Genomic DNA, 19,658 nt, shown 5'->3' with positions numbered 1-19,658 from the left:
GCAATGTGGAAGGCTCCTCAGTGATCCTATTGACCCAGCAAGTGGACATATAGGGCCCGGGCAACAGCGTAGGGCCTCTGGATAGCGTAATGAACCCAAAATTCCCCCAATCAACATCCCAATCAGCGAAAAATGAGCTTGGTTTGCTCATGGGCTCTTCGCTCGCTTCGCGACACAAAGGGTATGGTCCAGTGCCTTTCCTCCCCCCCCCCCCCCTGTATCCGCCACGGGCTTGAGCAGCTTTATGAATGGGGTCCTGCCAAAAGCATTGGACCATCCATTCAAATAAGAAACACAAGGCACAGCATGGAGGGCCCCGCCTGAGCCAGTTTACAGATGAAGCCCTCTACAAGAGCAGCGGGTCTACCATTCAAATAAGAAATGCCCACGTTACGACGTATGGGGCCCCTAAACGATCGAGTGCGCCAGGGCAGTTTAACAGATAGCCCCCCCCCCCGACAACAGCTCATGCTCTCCATTTAAAAAGGAAGTACCCAAGACCCAATGTAGAGGACCCCCGAGCGACTGAATGTGCCCAAGCACGTTATCAGATAGGACCTCAACAACAGCGTAGGGCTCTCCATTCAGAAAAGAAGTACCCAAGATCCATTGTGGAGGGCCCCAAAAAATCGCATGTACCCGAGCAGGATATCAGATGGTCCCCGACAGAAGCGTAGGGACCTTAATTCAAATACCCAATGTGCAGAGCCCCCAAGCAATCCAGTGTGGCCGAGGAAGCGAAAGAAGGGCCCCGATAAGTGCGTAGGACCCTTCATTCAAACGGGTGAGGCTTAAACGACCGAGTATGCCCAAGCAAGTTAACAGATGGGGCCCCCGTTGAGAGTGTAGGGCCCTAAACAAGTGACAGTTAATTGAAAGGGCCCTAGATCAATGTGGAGGGCACACGAGCATATCGCGAGTGTGTCGGTAGGTTCACCGAAACCTACGTGAAAGGCCTCTGAACAACCGAGAATATCCCGGCAGGTTAACATGTGAAGCCCGCGGCTATAGCGTGCAGAACCTTGCGGGCTAATGGAAAGAATCCGTGCCAGGCCCCTGAGCGCGGCGATGGAAAGAATCTGTGCCAGGCCCCTGACTGGCAACAGCGTCCCGGTACGGTAGGAGGAAAAGTCCAAGCAACAGCCCAGGGCTCTCCGGGCAAATGCAAAGAAAGTAAGTGCAGCATGAAAGGCTCAGTGATCGGATCGACCTGTAAGTGGGCGTAAGGTTTCCCCGAAACAGCATGGCGCCTCCAGACAGCGTAGTGACTCTTACAATATCCCAGTCATGACCTTCTCAATCAGTGAAGAATAGTTTTTGTCTACTCGTGGGCCCTTCACTTTCGCTTGCGACTAGTCTTGGATGCCTAGAATCCCAACGATGCACAATTTTACTGTGTCTTATGTTAAAAAATGCATGTTTACGCCCAGCTTTGGGCCACTTCGTCCGGCTTTGGGCCCCTTCAGCCGACTTTGGGCCTCTTCGGGGAGATATTTATATGCCCCCTCCATGCCCATGGGCATGTCATGCCCCCTCCCAAATGGAGATGGGACATGACTCCGTGACCCTCCACTCAATCCGCCCCAGCCCTACGCCAGCCCTGGCGACGCTGGACTGGCGATTTCAAACTCTCTGCCAGTGTGGCGTTGGCGTTGACATCTAGTGGTGGCATAGGGGTTTAACAAAGTGCCGATAAGTAGTGCGCAGGTACATAGTTCCATGCATTGTGGATCAACTGTAAATGGCAGTGTGAAGCAGTGTGGGCCAGCTGTAAATGACTATGTCAAGCAGTGTGGGCCAGCCGTCAATAACGTCATCATTGACGGCTGGCCCATGCTGCCTGGCACCCAATAACTGCGCATCATCTATCGGCTTTACAAGGCAATGTCAGCCTCAGTGGGTGTAGGCCAGGATAGAATTGGACAAATCCTTATAACGAGATATGACAAAATGGAGATAGCAATATAGCAAGATATGACAGAACGTGGAGGGACCCAGACCCGGACTGAAAGGAGCGTGAGAGCCAGGAAGATGGAAGGAAAAGCTGGTGGAAGAGGGCCAGGTCTGGGAGATCTCTGTGCTAGGCGCCGAAATCTCTCTCGTTGGCCGGGAAGTGGTCCCCTTCTGGCGGCGCGCTGCCAGGTCTCCTGGTTGGTGCGAATGGTCATGGCCTGCCAATAACAAATACCCCTGATGGCTTTCAAGGAGAACCCAGCTGTTTGAGGCTCTTCCGGCCTTTAAGGAATTCTCCTACTGATGTGTCAGACGTGCCTGTTAAAGGAAATGCTGCTACCTTGAAGTTCTTTACTAATGTATCCTGAACTAAGCAAACTGTGAAGCTGATGCCGGTGCCGCCCTGGCTTTTGCCGCTGCCAGCAGCCGCAGTATAGCAGGGCGCGAACTTGGTGGCGGGGTCATCAGATCATCAGGTCATCGAACATTCGCCAGCTAGAGTGGCATGCGCATGCGCGGTGCCGGCCGTGACGCCGCGTGTCCCTGCACGTGCTCATAATGTCTTCTTGTTTTCTCTTCCTCTCTCCTTTCCTTTATCTCGCAATAGGTGGGCTGGCATGCATTCGTTACATGTTTACTTCTCAGACTTACTAATATATAAAAGTAAAAAGTTCTTGATATAAAAATCCTCGTGCCTTGATGGCCCTTTCGTTTATGACTTTATTTTTGAGTTTCAAAAGTTCTTTGCTACGTCATGTTTACATCACGCAGTATTTATGTAACCACATTCTCCTTTGAAGCCGGGTACCCTTCCTATGTCGTTTTTGGTTTAAATTATTGAGCAACTTACGTACATCACTAGCAGCGACATACGATTCATCAAAGGCAGTTCTGGCGTTGCGCAGCGGCAGACAACGTACAACCTCGGAGCATTCAGATCCATATTTGCAGCGTCTCAGTCGTCAAAATAAGAAGAAAAACAGAGTTCCAACTCGACGTAACTAAATCCTTTTCAGCCGGGAGACTTCCTGGTCGGAGGCTTAGCCCCCCCCCCCCCCTCTTAGATAAGTTATGGGTGAGTCGGTGCTCTGAAGAGTCGATCTCACCCCTGATTCAATGAGAACCGGATATCGCTGGAGACACGAAGTGTACCGCAGCTGCAATCATATTGCCTTACATACCGATGCAAACAGCGGGTTTCTGGCTTACTGCTCGTGCATTTGGGAATTAGGTGAGTGGGAGCGCGTGGTAAATATATGAGAGCGGTCACCTTATCTTAAGCTAGGCCCCGGCCACAAAATGGCAAACGTAGCTGACGCGCCCGAAAACCGCAATCATCATCATCCTAACCGGGCCCCATGAGGCAGTGCGTGGGATTCAGTCTGCATACACTGAACGGGATTCGGCTGGGAATGTGAACGGTAATGGGAACTCGAAAGACCCTACTGCATCACACAAACCTTTCACTTGAGTGATCGTGAAGCCTTAGCAAGAAACAATGGATTACGTCGCGCCAAATATTCATAACGTTCCCTAAAATAATCATTTCCTGCCAATATTGATAAATCACACCGCACCCGATGGCCCACCACCCCCGGGCCGTACACGACCGGCTGAGCACCCATCAGGATGCCGGCCGGCCGCGCGGCAGTGCGCCGCCGCTTGCCTCATTTGGTCCTGCAGTCTGTCACGGCGCCGCTGAAAGGCGGCAGCGATTACGCATTCGAGCCGCGCGCCTTCCGCGCCGGTTACGAGCCCATTCCATTAAACGGAGCGGCGGCGGCGGCGGCGGGCTCCTCCGCCGAGATGGCGACCCCGGCGCCAAGAATGCCGTTGCCCGGCCCGCTCATATCGGCACCACTCGCGGCCGAAATAAACAGAACGGCGCGCAATAAAGACGGAGACGCTGCCCCGCCCCATCCCCGCCGGGCGGACCGGATTGGCGGAGACGCTGGCCCGGCCCCATCCCCGCCGGGCGGACAGGATTGGCGGAGAGGGCAACCCAGGCCTTTACCCTGCCGCGGCCTTTCTAAGACAGCGCGGGGCTCTGTGCGCCGCGCGAGATCTGGCCCCTACTAAGTTTATGAAGATTCTGGTTGAATGATCCATTTGTTTTGCGTTTCGTTTTGGGTTTTATGCGTGCCGGAATCGATATCGGCGTCTATTAACACGTGATACCTGGGATGAAAGGGAAAGACCAAATAAACGAAGCTTTTGCATGACCACCTACGCTTATGTTATCAGATGAATTTGTCAGCAGCAGTGTGGTGGCCAAAGTGGAGCTCTAGGGATTATGCCCCCGCCTGAAAATGTTCTCTCAGGCTGGATTTGGTGTCCCTCCCCGGGCCGAGCTCGGTGTCCCTCCCCGGTGCGAGCTGGGTGTCCCTCCCCGGGCCGAGCTCGGCGTCCCTCCCCGGGCCGAGCTGGGTGTCCCTCCCCGGGCCAAGCTCGGCGTCCCTCCCCTCCCCGGGCCGAGCTCGGCGTCCCTCCCCGGCCCGAGCTCAGTGTCCCTCCCCAGTACGAACTCGGTGTCCCTCCCCGGTACGAACTCGGTGTCCCTCTTCGGTCCGAGCTCGGTGTCTCTCCCCGGTCCGAGCTCAGTGTCCCTCCACCGTACGAACTCGGTGTTCCTCCCAGAGCCGGGCTCGGTGTCCCTCCCCGGGCCGAGCTTGGTGTGCCTCCCTGGGCCGGGCTCGGTGTCCCTCCCCGGGCCGGGCTCAGTGTCCCTCCCCGGGCCGGGCTCAGTGTCCCTCCCCCGTACGAACTCGGTGTCCCTCCCAGGGCCGGGCTCGGTGTCCCTCCCCGGGCGCGGTGTCCCTCCCGGGCCGGGCTCAGTGTCCCTCCCCGGGCCGAGCTCGGTGTCCCTCCCAGGGCCGGGCGCGGTGTCCCTCCCCGGGCCGGGCTCAGTGTTCCTCCCCGGCCCCTACGAGCAGTGCATCTCCGGCATCCGTGCGCTGTCTCTAATAATACGGCGGAGAATCGATAATAGCGTGAGCGGCAGCGAGCCCGTATCGGCCGGCCGGGCCGCGGCACAAACGGCGCCAACGGCACAAACGACGCAGACGGCACCGCCGTCCGGCCCCCGGCACCGACCGCGGCACCGGAGACGCCGCGTGACCGACGACAGCCGGCCACCCGTCAGCCGACAGACAGCCATGTTGCGATTGGCACATGGCGGTGTTGCAAGTGACAGGCCGCGCGTCGCATGCTGCGTAGCATTTTTTGACAGACGAGAGGCAGTGACGTGGTGTACATTGAACATGCCATGGTATGTGGCAGATTGTGCACTACATGACGTGGCATGGTATGATGTCAATGCTCCTTTCACTCGTTCAGCAAAGTGAGTCGCTGAAATGCTCGTTGTTTCCAACAGCAATATGAGCAGCTGCTTTGTGACCCTACAGTGTCAACGATCAGCATTACTAAAATATACCTCACTGCCTGACTGTAACCTTTCGTTAGACGAGGGGGCTCTTGCGCCGGCTTACTATCGTGAGAAAGGAACATGCTAGGGGTAAGGGGGAAACACATCAAATCTCGTGCAGAACTGCGTTCAGTTAGTGGCCTGTGTGAGCAGTCATGCATGCCACGTCAGAGGTTTATCATGTGTTGCACGTGGCACCGAATCATGCACCAACGGTAAGCCTATGCTGATGTGGCCTCAGAGTGTACAATCGGGTCACACCGAACAAGAGTTGCATGCGTGGGCCCTCCTCACCCGGCTGTGAGCCGGGTGAGGGTCACACCAGGGTCAAGTGTAATAGGGCAATGAAAAAATTAGCCTGGATAGCGCTAGTCGAACTTCATCATACATTCGTAAATATGGCTTGAAATATGTCAAACATGGAATGTAAGAATATACAAAATATTTGTGGGTTGTAAACTGGCCCGCCAAACCTATATTGACCTTGAACGACCTAATCCAATCGTATTTTTTAGGGTAGCACAATCATGTTGCATGCCCGGATAAACGGACTGGTATAAAAACGCATGTGCTGGAGAACCGTCAGTTGACAGCTGGTGGACCGTCAAACTCGGCTGACATGATGTCGGAAAGTGGGACTTCTCATGAACTGTGACGGCAGCACTGCGCACTTTGCAAAATGCTTAAAAACTCTTCAAATGCAAGTTTGTAACAATTTTGCGGTCTGCGTTAAGCGGTTCGAAGTTATTTCCGGAAAGCCCCGGGCGGCCCCTGAGGCCTCCCGCCCTTGCGAAGGTCAAACAGAGCCGGCAGGCGGGTTTCCACGTGGCCACCTCCAGCGTCCGTTCCTCGTTACAGATTGGACCTGCCGGCATGTCCGTGCCTTGGTATCCTATCTAAGCCGCAGCTTCATGACCCACCTGTTGGTGAGTGGTCCAACGAAGGGGTTGGTGACGAGCTGGACGGCCGCCTTGGAGGCGAACATGACGCCCACCTCCACGTTCTCCTCCACCAGCTCCTTGTGCTTGATCTGCTCCTCGCTCAGCGTCGTAGTCTCGGCCGTTGTTGAAGGCAGCGTTGAGACGGACCAGTTACCTTGCGGTTAGAGAGAATGCGTAGGCAATCCTTCTTTGCAATTTAAGCTAATGTGAGTGGAGGCAAGCCAATAAAGCTGGCACACGCAGTACCGCGCTTTAATTCTAGATAAATATCCAAAGGCCAGAAGAGAGGTGAGGTTTTGCGAAATATATTCGGGGGCTGAACAGGGAAACATGACTAATGCCACCCACACCAATTATGAGAAAAGTAGGGTTTCCGCAGATTTCATACACTGTCTTGTTACAGTTGAGGGGGGGGGGGGAGAGATTGGAGCCCTTCAACTGGATAGGAAGCTACACGACTGGTCGAAATGTCATTTATCTGAGGGCTGATCACTCCGCAAATGGCGATGGGCATAGCCCTAACATTCTTCCACCACGCGACAAAGGATAGCAAAGCCACCTCGTTTATAAAGCATAATAAAACAACTGCGAGTTACGAGATCTACACTAGCACGAGTAACAAAGCGTACGTGAGCCAGGACCTAGCAGAACAACAAGAAGAAACAGCAGGGCGCAAGAAAGAAACCAATCTGTAGATGCTTGAAGGCTCACATCAGTCCCAGCCAATCCCAGGCAGTCCAGCTCCCCTCCGACTCAGACTGACCGGCCGTTCCTCCGGGATCCTCCCCGGCCGGCGGCAGCCCCAGCTGACTGCGGGTGCAGTTGCAGCCGGTCACCAGCGTCGCTGACGTCACTGGTGCGCTGGATGAAGTCTCTGGCGCGGCCGTGGTGGCCGCCGGTGGCGGTGGCGGCGTCGAACTGGGTGTGTTCGCCGCGGCGGCGGCCGGGCTGTCGTTCCGGTGGTGGAGAACGTACAGAAACTCCGGCATAATGGGCACTGGAACGAAGCCGAGCGACTAACACGCGCCCACGCACCCACCGTGGCATGCTGCAACAGCTGGCTGACCCGTACAGATGAGCGTAACGTGGTCATGCACGCGTCTATGGCTGAATACTGAGAGCTTGACACGCGACAATGTTGTATGAAGCTTTGAGAAAGCAGAGTTTTCACAAACTCAGTATTGGTGATTGCTGTATTTGGTTTAAATGAGTAGCACTCCCTGGATCTGCGATGCTTTAGTTTGATGAATATGACCATGGGCTATTCATCACAACGGTATATGTACTTCCGGGTCATGTGCGGTCACCACGAATGGGGAGGAAAGTGCGTAACCACAAGTGCCCGTTCATGAAAGCCGCGCAATCCTTCGTACGGTACTTGCTCTTGCAGAATTACTCCGAATCAATGGCCTGACAATTTCTTGCACCGTTTCAACATGCGACAACTGGAGCGAACTAGTTATGTTATTTTGAGCCTGGGTACAACCACGAGGAGGCTGTTGGACATGGCATCCAGTTTTTCAAAGCTGGGAACCATGCTCGTCAAAGCAAGCTTGCATTTACTCAATAGTATTATATCGGCCCAGGTTGTTAATTTCAGTGGCACTCATTGGCAAAACCCTTCTCAATAGACACCCCCACATTTAACCTGCAAGCGGCTCTGTGTGGCTAGTACAACGCTTTTGGCTTAAATTTCCAAACCAACAGCATGAGGTGAGGCATTTTCTCAGCCCCTTTGGCCGATTCATGTGCAGCTGCCACGCGAAGGCAGGTGCATGTGTTATCGCCAGCTACTGCCCTCACCGACAGTGGTGAGCAGCATGTTGTCGAGCAGGAGTGCGATGGCGACAATGATGAGCACCAGGCGGCGCGACTCCCTGCACCGCTGCAGGAAGCCGCTCTGCTGCTCCAGCACACCCATCCTGTCGGCCCGCGGTCACCTGCTGACCCAGAGTACAGAGCAGGGGTCAGCGACAGACACACACCCAACTCTGCTGCATCGAGGACACCTGCTGACCCAGAGTACAGACCAGGGGTCAGCGACGGACACACACCCAACTCTGCTGTATCGAGGACACCTGCTGACCCAGGGTACAGGCCAGGGGTCAGCGACGGACACACACCCAACCCTGCTGTATCGAGGACACCTGCTGACCCAGAGTACAGAGCAGGGGTCAGCGACGGACACACACCCAACCCTGCTGTATCGAGGACACCTGCTGACCCAGAGTACAGAGCAGGGGTCAGCGACGGACACACACCCAACCCTGCTGTATCGAGGACACCTGCTGACCCAGAGTACAGGCCAGGGGTCAGTGACGGACACACACCCAACCCTGCTGTATCGAGGGCACCTGCTGACCCAGGGTGTCCAGACCTCTGACCAGGGATCCAGAGGTGTCCAGACAGACCAGGGGTCAGCGACGGACAGCACACCCATCCTGCCGGCTCGCGGTCCCCTGCTGACCCAGAGCACAGACTAGGGGTCAACGACGAACAGCACACCCATCCAACCGTAGCGGGAACATCTGCTGACCCAGGATATAAAACGAGTGACCGGGGGGGGGGGGATGAATGTCATATCCATTTTCTTACCTGCGATCACTCCCTGACACGGAGAGTACAGCCTGAGCGGTCAGCCGTCAAGGGCTAACAGCACACCATCGCGAGAGGAGAGCAAACAGCGTGTGCCCAACGGGTATTGGGGAGAAAAATGTGCGTTCTTCACAGCAGAAGGGGCAGCAGTGTTAACTGAACGCGCGGCATGCGTCTTTCGGAGTGTTTATCAGGTTCCGGGCACTACAGAAAGACGCACATGGATGGGGCCGCCACTAAATTAATCCCGAAGGCGCACTGGCGTAATCGTAAATCAGATGGATGACACCGGAGAGGAGGTAATAAGATTACGCTCGACAGTGTATTTAGTGCAATCATAAGAGACATTGCGGCTATTTGGTTCCCTTCGGCTGCCACGTGTACTGCATTACGGTCTGTTCTCGCCTCGCGATGCGCCAATGGCCTGGTTCTGGGTCTGATGAGCCGTAGCCGCATTAGTCGGCAATGAACGGCACGACATCTTGCCATGATTGCTGCAATCGCGCCTAGTGCCCGCCAGGAGCAGCCTGATGAAGCGTCGCCAGGGCGTCTCTCCCGGGAGCTGAGCAGACCGCTGGCACCAGGCGGCGACCCGCCGAGACGCGCAGCGCTGCCTTCGACGGCCCATTTGTCGCGAGACGACGGCGTCCGGTGAAGCGCGCAGACCGTTGGAGATTGGGGCATCGATCGCCCGGCAGCTGCACGGCCCGGCCGGGATCTGGACCCGCCGTAACGACGTGGATAACGATCGGCAGGCCGGCGGGCGACCCGGTGATCCGGTCAGCCGCCCGTCAACAGACCCGGCCGGCACCGGCGCCGCAGCGGCCGCCGGCACGGGCCGCGGCTCGCCGGTGATCCGGTCAGCCGCCCGTCAACAAGCCCGGCCTGCACCGGCGCCACAGCGACCGCCGGCACGGGCCGCGGCTCGCCGGTGATCCGGTCAGCCGCCTGTCAACAGACCCGGCCGGCACGGGCGCCGCAGCGGCCGCCGGCACGGGCCGCGGCTCGCCTTTCGTGGCCGCTGTTTGCTCGCGCGCCTCTTCAATCAGCGGGTGGCGGCGCGGCGAGGTTCCGCCGACTCCGTCTCCTCACGCGCGATTGTTTGGCCTCGCCGCCGCAGTTGCGATTGAGTTACTGCTCCGCTGGCGGGAGCGCCCGGGCGCTGAGCACTCGCGTCGAGGTGGTGCTGAGCCGGGGCGTCACAGAAATGAAAAGCAACTTGCCGTTGTGGAATGGTAGCCATAGACTTGCTTAGAGAACGTCCTGTCGTGCATTTATGGTTTGAGTGTAGCGACCCATGACCCAATCGTGAACTCCTCATATCAGAATATGACCCCGAACTGCAGTCGCGAAACACTACTCTGGAACCACATAAGAATGACGCGATAAAAAGTGGTGCGATACGGTCGCTGGAAGTCGAGCGCATTGCCCGCCAAAAAAAAAACAACACCATTTAGGCGGCACTTGATTATGATGCCAGTAAGGCATTGCATAAGATATTGCAAGGTGGCTCCTGTGAGAAGGCATAATGTTGAAAATGACCTTCTACACTAGGTGATTGGAAACAGCAAATTAGAGAGCAACTGGGTTTTAGAGTACCACCTGATTAGGGTGTCAACGGAGTGGTAAGACGTCAAGTGGTTTAAGTGCTTCGTGCACGTCATAATCAGGCTAGCACGAAATATCACACATAAACATGAAATATTGGCGTCATCCTTACCGCAAAATTTTGATAAAAAGTTTGAAACGTCCACCTCACTGAAGCAGTGCAAATGTACGCGAGTGAAATGATAATCTTAAGACATAAGCTTGATGTATGCGCATGTTCTCAGGTTGTGCATGAGTTTTTCTCTTACTCTAGCCCTACGAGTGGGGGTAGGGCCCAGGAGCCCTTACTAAGGTCTCTCTCTCCCTCTCTCTCTCTCTCTCTCTCTCTCTCTCTCTCTCTCTCTCTCTCTCTCTCTCTCTCTCTCTCTCTCTCTCTCTCTCTCTCTCTATCTCTCTCTCTCTCCCTCTCTCTTCTTTTCTCGGCTGCTGCTCAGTCGACAGCATTCCCGAGACGAAGCTGAAAAAGCTGGCGTACTCGATCCGAGACGAGGCTGGAGTAGCTGGCGGTACTCTATCCGAGGCGAGGCTGAAGAACCTGGCGGTACTCTATCCGAGACGAGGCTGGAGTAGCTGGCGGTACTCTATCCGTATCAAGGATGGAGAAGTTGGCGGTACTCTATCCGTATCGGGGAACGAGAAGCTGGCGGTACTCTATCCGTATCAAGGCTGGAGAAGTTGGCGGTGCTCTATTCGAGGCGAGGCTGAAGAACCTGGCGGTACTCTATACGTATCAAGGCTGGAGAAGCTGACGTTGCTCTATCCGTATCAAGGCTGGAGAAGTTGGCGGTACTCTATCCGTATCGGGGCACGAGAAGCTGGCGGTACTCCATCCGTATCAAGGCTGGAGAAGATGGCGGTACTCTATCCGTATCGGGACTGGAGAAGTTGGCGGTACTCTATCCGAGACGGGGCTGGAAAAGCTGGCCGTACTCTATCCGAGATGAGGCTGGAAAAGCTGGCCGTACTCTATCCGAGATGAGGCTGGAGAAGCTGGCGGTACTCTATCCAAGACGAGGCTGGAGAAGCTGGCGGTACTCTATCCGAGACGAGGCTGGAGAAGCTGGCGGTACTCTATGCGAGACGAGGCTGGAGAAGCTGGCGGTACTCTATCCGTATCAAGGCTGGAGAAGCTGGCGGTACTCTATCCGCATCGAGGCTAAAGAAGCTGGCGGTGCTCTATCCGTATCAAGCTGAAGAAGCTGGCGGTACCCTATCCGAGACGAGACTGGGGAAACTGGCCGTACTCTATCCGCATCGAGGCTGAATAATCTGGCGGTACTCTATCCGAGACGAGGCTGGAGAAGCTAACGGTACTCTATCCTGGAAGACGCGGCCAGCGACGCCATTTGTAATTCTGATACACAGCGGCTGAGTGCCCTGGAAATAAATGCACACCACGCCCTGAGATACCAGCCCAATTACAAAGTCTGAGTGGACACAATCCTAGATTTATAGAGGGCCTCTGCCAGATAAGAAGAGCGAGGACCTGCGCACGGGGCTCCCTGCGGTACAGGGCCCGCCCCGTCAGTAAGTGCGAATGAGCACAGCATTCCCACCGGGAATATTTCCAGCGTTTGGGGTGAACAGTGGCGGCAGGATCTGAAACGTGATACGTCTGCTCATGTGCAGGGCTGTAGGAGCTGGAGTCAGAAGCCTGTGCAAGTTCTCCCAGATTTCTCCCAGAGTTTGCCGGGTGACCACTGATTGGTCTCGTACCCACTGACATTGCGCAGAATACAAACAACGTTTGGTTGTTTGCACGGACGAACGACTGCAGATGAAATCTGCCTATCGCTGTAGGGATCGCTGTGGATGCAAAACGCGGTGTATGGAACAAGCTAGGTGTCCCGACAATCCATCCCAGCCGGTACTAGCCAACCAGTCATGTGGATGGCTATTACTTCATCCGCACACGCGAAGATGAACTGTTTGTGTGCAAGGTTACCGAGGATACTAATATTTCGTGACTGCTAGAAAGCGTCATCGGCTGAGCCCGTGACCTAAATGCGCATTAACACGCACTCGTGGGGGCGCCAATTTGATGCCCCCCCCCGAAGCCTTCTCCGGAATGATTTCCGAATGAAGCGGCTTACCCGTGCCAAATTTTGCACAGCTGTAGACAATTGAATAGCGGATCGTTTGGCATCAGCAAATTTAGGTGCACCTTGTAAGATCACTGACCTGCGGCAGGTCAAAGTCAGGCCATGCACCCACGGAGACAGTTTCGTGGGAATCGTTCAATCTAATGCAACAAGGGAGCGCTAGGCGGGGACATGTATTTCTATAGGGGTTTCCTAAGCAGCACAGCAATTGAATTAACAAGTTCCATTGACCTAAAGGCAGGTATAGCAGTCACACCAAGGTTAAAATCCACCGTCTTATTACCCCAGAGCTTGCTGTATGGTGTAGTTTCTCGTGCTCATTTTTAATTTATTGATACCAGGAACCGCATTTACCTTCGTACATATAAATCAGTATCTTCCATGGTCTTCTTGAAGGTCAGAATAGGTCACTGACCTGAAAAAACCCGAGTTGAAATTTTGCTTTAGGAACATGCCGCTTATCGTAATCTAGGACGCTTGTTCAAATGCAAAAATCAAAGCACTCTTGTCTGACTGTGGCCACCATAACCATCGAAAGGTCACACAAGGTCACTGATCTTAAATGAGCACCAGTCTTGGTTCACGATGGTTGCATGAAAAGGTCTGGGAACACTTTGAACACCAATCTGGAATATGACATTCTTTTACCTTATTGTACCCGAAAAGCATGACCCAGCATCCTCAAATTTTGACGCAAGCGCGTTCACATATAGGTCAGCACGCCCGGTGAATTTGGTGCTTCTATCCCTCTCAATTTGTGAGATCTCAGAGGGTCAAGTTAACCCCCACCCGAGCGAAGGCCATTCAGCCGGCCACCGAGGTGCGTGTTAACACGCACACGAGTTGGTAGTCGATTTGCCTCCCCCCAAGGTTTTTACAACATAATTTTTGAGCTGTGCGGCGTGGCCGCGCCCAACTTCGCATAGCTGTAAACAGCTGAATAGCGGATCTTTTGGTATAAGAAACTAGATGCATCTTCTAAAACCGCTGACCTTGGGCGGGGTAGGTTCAGGTCGTGGCTGCCAGCAAAGGAAATTTCTAGGAATTCACTAAATATGATTCGACTAGGATTGCTAGACGAAGCTACACATATCTGTAACAGTTTCGTTGGCCAAACACAATTGAATTGAGGATTCCAACCAATTTTTTACCTAGGGTTTATAAGCGACGATCCGGGGTTAAAACTAATCACTTTTTTGCTGGACAGTTTGCTTTAAGGAGTAGTTTCTAATGCTCCTTTAAAATTTCTCGATAACCGGGACCGCAACAAACATCTTCCATGGACTTTTTCAAGGCCATAGGAGGCTAACGACGGAAAACGGCCCAGACAAAGAGTTTGATTTTAAGACCGTGTCACCTATCGTAATCCTTAATACTGACTCAGATTAAAAGACCAAATAGTCTCTTGGATTCTTTGTTACCATGACGCACTAAGTTTCAAAAAGGTCACTGAGCTTAAATGAACGCTAGTGATCTTTTACTTGGAACAGGTATCTAGGCTCAAGGCGGATACATGAGGAGGTTTGGGGGCACTTGGAGCACCAATTTTGGGTTTTGCTTTGCTTGACCTTGTTTAAAACCAAAGGTCATGAATCATGACCTGTGGATCTCAAATACTGACACAAACGAATTAAGATAACGACTATCCCACACTGCAAGATCGCTTTCTCTAGCTCTCTTAGTTTTTGAGATCGCGGGGGGCAAATTGACCCACACCCAAGCGAAGGATATCCAACAAGCCCTGCGGGCGTGAGTAACGGCCTTTTTGAAGAAGATTGATCAAGCAATTTCCGCTTAAAAAATCAGTGAGGAGCTCAGTTTTTGGCCTGCTCGTGCAGGCGCCGGCCCAGTTACACAGTCGTTCTGTCGCTGGCAGGGTGAGATCAGGGCAGAGCGTGCTCGGCGGTGTGGCGATCTGACTGCCGGCGCTCAGACAGGCGCGCCCGGAGAGGCTGCTGCGGGCCCGGCGGCGTCTCAGAGACGACAAAAACAGAGCCACCCACCTCGCCCCAACGGGCGCCGGCCCCGATCAATACACCTCCACCGCGAGGTATGACGGCCCGTTCAGACGGCGCATCAAAAGGAGAGCACTCAGAGACGGCGGTCCATTGTGGCACGCGCCGCGCGCAACACGCACAGGGGCGTCGACGACGGGCCGCCGACGGCCGGCCGACACTGGGCGGCGGTGCGACGCTGGCCTTCTGCAGCCGGCGGCAGTGAAGCGTGGAGGGGGGGGGGGGGGGTTCACCGTCTGCTGGTCCACGCTGCTGACGGGCGCGGGCAAGGCCATTGTGTCACTCAGGTACCAGAATTGGTGTAAAGTTATAGCTGGAAGACAGAGCTGCTTCTCGCGTCGCCCTTTGGGAAAAGTACCGTATCATTTCAGCATTGGAACGTGTGTGCTTGATGTTCTGATTCCGGCTGTTTAACGGTGCAGAGCTGTACAAAAGGCTGAGCTGATGTGATTAAGACGAGTTATTTTTTCAACGATGCTCACCGAATTGATAGAAAGATCGGCTATGGTGATATTGCAATGCTATTGGACTTGCAACCGACCTAGCATGAACCGAACGTAACTTGTCGGCGTCATCATCTGATCCAATTTATGGCATTAACTGCCACGGCACGGATCGATCAATCTCATTTACACGCGATCCTGCGTGCAGTCACGAAGGGTAAAGATCAGCTCGTGCTATATGGATATTCTCACGCCTCAGCTGATCAGCAGCCGAAAGACGTATCATTTTCCTCGAATAACATGCCTGCCAGCACGTGCTTTAAGCATTACATGCAAACGATAGCTAACCTCAGGCTGATTATCGGAGCATTCAATATCCAGTGTGACGTAAATGACCGATTGGTTTGAAGCGTTGACCTCGAAGTCGACAGACCAGTGCGCAAATCTCACTGTCGGGAATATTTCCTGGCTCCTGCTTTCACTAGGTTGTGGTGACGGAAAACCGCAACGAATGTAGCGATGATTATGCTGTCAGAAAGCAAGCATCACTTATTATCGTGTGGCTCGCATCATATCATATAATTTATCGGCATGGATATCACTGTGCTCAGATAGTGTTATGGTCACCATATGAACACGCAAAATGTTTTGCAATTATTGATTTTGTCCGGTACAAGATCCAGTTGCCAGTAATTCGGCCATGAAAAACTGTCATTTATACGTTGCAAGCAACAAGCAACGTTCTTAACAGCGTTTCGTTGTGTGTTGGGGCACGTTGTGTGGCGAGCTCGCTCCTAAACAGGTACTCAGGGTAAGACTTTCAGGAACATACTTCACACTGTAGCTATGACGATTTGTTTCCAACTTGCACAATGTCTGAGACGATAAACGCCCTCTGCTTATGTCCAACGTCATGTAGCGCAACCGTCCTAAAAGATCACACGTTATTTTCTACAACATGCCTGAACGCCAGGCCTTGAGCTAGAGAACGGGATGTTGTAGGTCCTTATTGTTCTCGCCTATTGCAGATATTCCGCTGCTATTGAAAAATTCACCCAAAATTAGATTGTCCAGCAATTTTTAGTTGTTTTTAGCAAAAAGTTACTACCTACAAACCATAGCCCCAGTCACTCTCGCGTCACCGCACTTCCTTACTCGAATCGAATAAAAAGAGAGAAGGCGATCGTGGGAAGTAATGTACATCTGCCCTACAACTTCAAATTTGACTTTCGAAATTTTTGAAACTGCACAAACTAGCACATTTTCTGCACCTCCTCTGTTAACTACGTGACAGGGATGCGCGGGACCTGGAGGGGACGTGGCCAGGTGGAGCACGGGGCCGATCCGAGCAAGATCCGAGCGCCGATCCGGGCAACATATCCGTTCGATGGCAAATCCTTCCCCAGGAACACCGTTAGAAGCAAGGCTCGCTCGGCCGGCGCGTGCCTCGCCGATCGGCTCACCGTGCTGCGAGCGCCGCCGCCGCTGGCGCTGAGGCCGGCTGGCCATCCCCGTGACCGGACGCTCGGGCTTTGCCAGGCCATGACCAAAACGGTGACGGATAATGAAGAGGCTTTGTTTTCTCTATTACTCAAGATCTTGTTCTCTACCTAGCATATCTAACTTTGCCAGTTTCCACTGCTGTTGCTGTTTAAGAAAAGCAGGACGTCGTGGGATATTTAGCTCATTCTCAGCAGTGTGTGTGCTAGCACATTTAAAGCCAGTGCTCGAGTAGGCTTGAAGCCGTTCGCGACCGAGCAGGCTTCGCGCATTCCTGATTTGTCATAATTTCAGAGCGTAGACACTGGGGTTCTAAAGTCAGCGACGTGACAGGGCAGGGTGGTGAGATGTCCAGGCTAGATGGAAAAAGGCCTGGACCTGAGCTACCCCAGGTTTCATTGCAATGCACCCAATGACCTGGGAGCCACCACCGTGGCTTGCACAACCGTTGCTATGACAGCGATTGTCAACACTCAAACGTAAATAAGTATACACAAAGGTAATATATCCGTGTTAAGGTTCAGAAGCATCGTGAGGCCCTATCTCAACAAATTTGTGGTAAATCCAATCGATAAGGCAGTAATGATAGCCTTATTCGGGCACACTTACGAGGACTCAGCAGATTAATTCGACTGGGCACACTTACGACGGCCATGCAGATTGATACGTCTGTATGTGCACTATATACAGATGCCGCTTGATTGGATGTTCTTTTTCACCGTGTAGTTAGTTTCAGCCATACACCCAGTTTTCCGTGGCCGTTCCATTCGTTAGTGGGAGCTTACCTGCTATCACTTCGCGCAGCGTTCCACCCGCAACGGTCCTGTGTAAACAGGCATGAAATCATATACCGTAAATGTACCGTAATTCGAACCACCGGTATTGCCGGTGCTGCAGTTGTAATTAATTGGGTACCATATTACTCTCATGACAGCAATCCCTTAATAATTTCAGATGTGGCTTCATGTAGCTTACATCAGACAGGTCGGTGACATCGTGTCTTAGCACGCGCACGGGCGGCCGGCTAGATACCCTTCGCTCGGGTGGGGGTCAATTTGAACCCCCTGAGATCTCGGGAACTAAGAAGGCTGGAGACACCAAATTTGCAGGGTGTCTTAACCTGTACGTGAACTCACCTAGGTCAAAGTTTGAGCTCCCTAGATTATGACCTTTGGGTCAAATAAGGTCAAACAAGATCAAATTCTAGGTTGGTCACCAAAGTGCTCCCAGAACCTAGGAAACTCTTTCTAAGCAAAAGGTCAAAAGCTCATTTGAGGTCAGTGACCTTGTTCAACCTTTTCAAGGTCATGGTGACCAAAATCATGCAAAACTGCTCTGAGTTTTGCATTTGAATAAGCGACAAAGATAACGCAAGGCAGTTTGTTCATAAAACAAATTATCGACCCGGGTCATCTCAGGTCAATGACCTTTTCTACCTTTAAGAAGTCAATGGAAGATGTATACTGTGGTTCCTGCCGTCAATAAATTTGAAATGAGCACCACAAACTATCCCATACAGAAAGGCCTAGAGAAAGAAATCAAGTTGGATGTGACCTTGGTCTGACCTTCATACCTGACCTCAGGTCAACGAAATTTGCTCATTCAATATTTTTAGCACCTAGGAAAGCATCTCAAAGATGTATGGCTTCGTCAAACACTCCGTTGTTGTATCAGATTGGACGATTCCCTAGAAATTGCCTTCACTGAAACTATGGCCTGACTTTGGCATGCCATAGGTCAGCGACCTTACAAGATGCATCTAAATTCTTTATTTCAAACGATCCGCTATTCAAATGTCTACAGTTATGCACAACTTGGCGCGGCTACGCCGCGCTGTTCGGAAACCATTTTTAAAGGACCTTGGGGGGGGGGCAATTTGACCCCCACCCGAGCGCGTGTGAAAACTCCATGGAAATATCACTGCACTGATGTTATGATGAGAGACATTGTCATTCTATCGCCCTATCGCCGTTGTTCAGCGCCTCTTCCAATTCCCGCTCAGGTGACTGTCCACGCTAGTTTGTCCCCAGGGCACATCCGCGCCATGAAAACACTCCGGGGACACCACGCAGGCTGTCAAAATACCAAAAATGTCGAATAATGGATACGAAATGTCGAAATACGAAAAACAAAATGCCGAATGAAAACACGAAGAAACGTCTACCGGTTGCGACATTTGTAAGACCAAAACATTGTTTTACAAAACCAAATGCGCGTGCCTTTTAGCTCACATTCCATGCAACCACGGCTTTGTCAGGGGACCTGGTAAAGCCATTACACGCTGAGTTTTAGAAACACGTAGGGTACTTTTTCATAACTTGCGCATCATATAATATAAGTTGCGGGTGTCGAGGTTATTGGACCAGCGAGACACGCAGAGAGAACACGCGAACACCTGTCCAGCGAAGACAGCTCACAAGTCCGGGCAAGCGTCCGCACAAACACAGCCATAACCATCGGGCCCGCGACGCCACATCCCTGAAGGGGCGCGCCGTGACCGGCCGCCGCCCTGGCGCTGCGAGCACACCACGCGACCGAGCCAGGAGGGCAGCCCACCCACTCACCGCGCGGGGTGCCGCTCAGAGGGGCCGGGCGGCCACCGCGGCCGGGGCCCCGGCTGGAGCTGCTGCCAGAGCGCAGCACCGACCTCTGACGGCCGGCCCTCTCGGCCGTCGGGGCCGGTCGCCCGCCGGCGCGCCGTTTTATCGGCCGGCGGTGGCGCCCACTGCCGCGCCCGCCGACGCCGCGCCGCCTGACGGAAGCGTGCGTCCGTGGGGCGGAGTGACCGCGCCAGAGAAGGGGCCGGCGCCAGCGGTAACAAATACCAGGGTGGTGACAGCACCAGAGCATTCACAAAATTAGACAGACCCTACGACATGACTAGATCACTCTGTATAAACAAAGGACCATGAAATGGATCCATTCGTTAATGAATATAAGCCCCCGCCGTTCAAAAATGTATCGAATGTACGTCGACGCCGCGAAACGGCGCCTGAGTGTGTCAGTCTTCTGTCTTTCTTTTCCATTTACAAGTTAACAAGCCTTCAACAGGTAACTTTCAACCATTCCGGAGGGTC

The 19,658-nt window shown here is 53.4% G+C and overlaps 1 protein-coding gene across 2 annotated transcripts in view; it reads right to left on the bottom strand.

Annotated features, from left to right (window-relative positions):
* LOC119099080 (synaptic vesicular amine transporter-like) overlaps window positions 1-19,217 on the bottom strand; it is a 31,753-nt gene extending 12,536 nt beyond the window's left edge. The window contains exons 1-4 of one of the 2 annotated variants that reach the window (XM_037222138.1): window positions 19,146-19,217; window positions 8,122-8,261; window positions 7,082-7,315; window positions 6,298-6,472 (exon numbers count right to left, since the gene is read on the bottom strand). In XM_037222138.1, coding sequence (XP_037078033.1) covers window positions 6,298-6,472; window positions 7,082-7,315; window positions 8,122-8,239 — 527 coding nt within the window. In that variant the 5' untranslated portion in view covers window positions 8,240-8,261; window positions 19,146-19,217. The remainder of the gene's footprint in view (window positions 1-6,297; window positions 6,473-7,081; window positions 7,316-8,121; window positions 8,262-19,145) is intronic. The other variant, XM_037222137.1, reaches the window with a different exon arrangement.
* Between the last annotated feature and the right edge of the window lie 441 nt (window positions 19,218-19,658).

Source organism: Pollicipes pollicipes, unplaced genomic scaffold (genome assembly GCF_011947565.3).
Source record: "Pollicipes pollicipes isolate AB1234 unplaced genomic scaffold, Ppol_2.1 Scaffold_4740;HRSCAF=5597_pilon_pilon_pilon, whole genome shotgun sequence".
NCBI classification, from domain to species: domain Eukaryota; kingdom Metazoa; phylum Arthropoda; class Thecostraca; order Pollicipedomorpha; family Pollicipedidae; genus Pollicipes; species Pollicipes pollicipes.
This window is presented reverse-complemented; position numbering and strand designations above follow the sequence as displayed.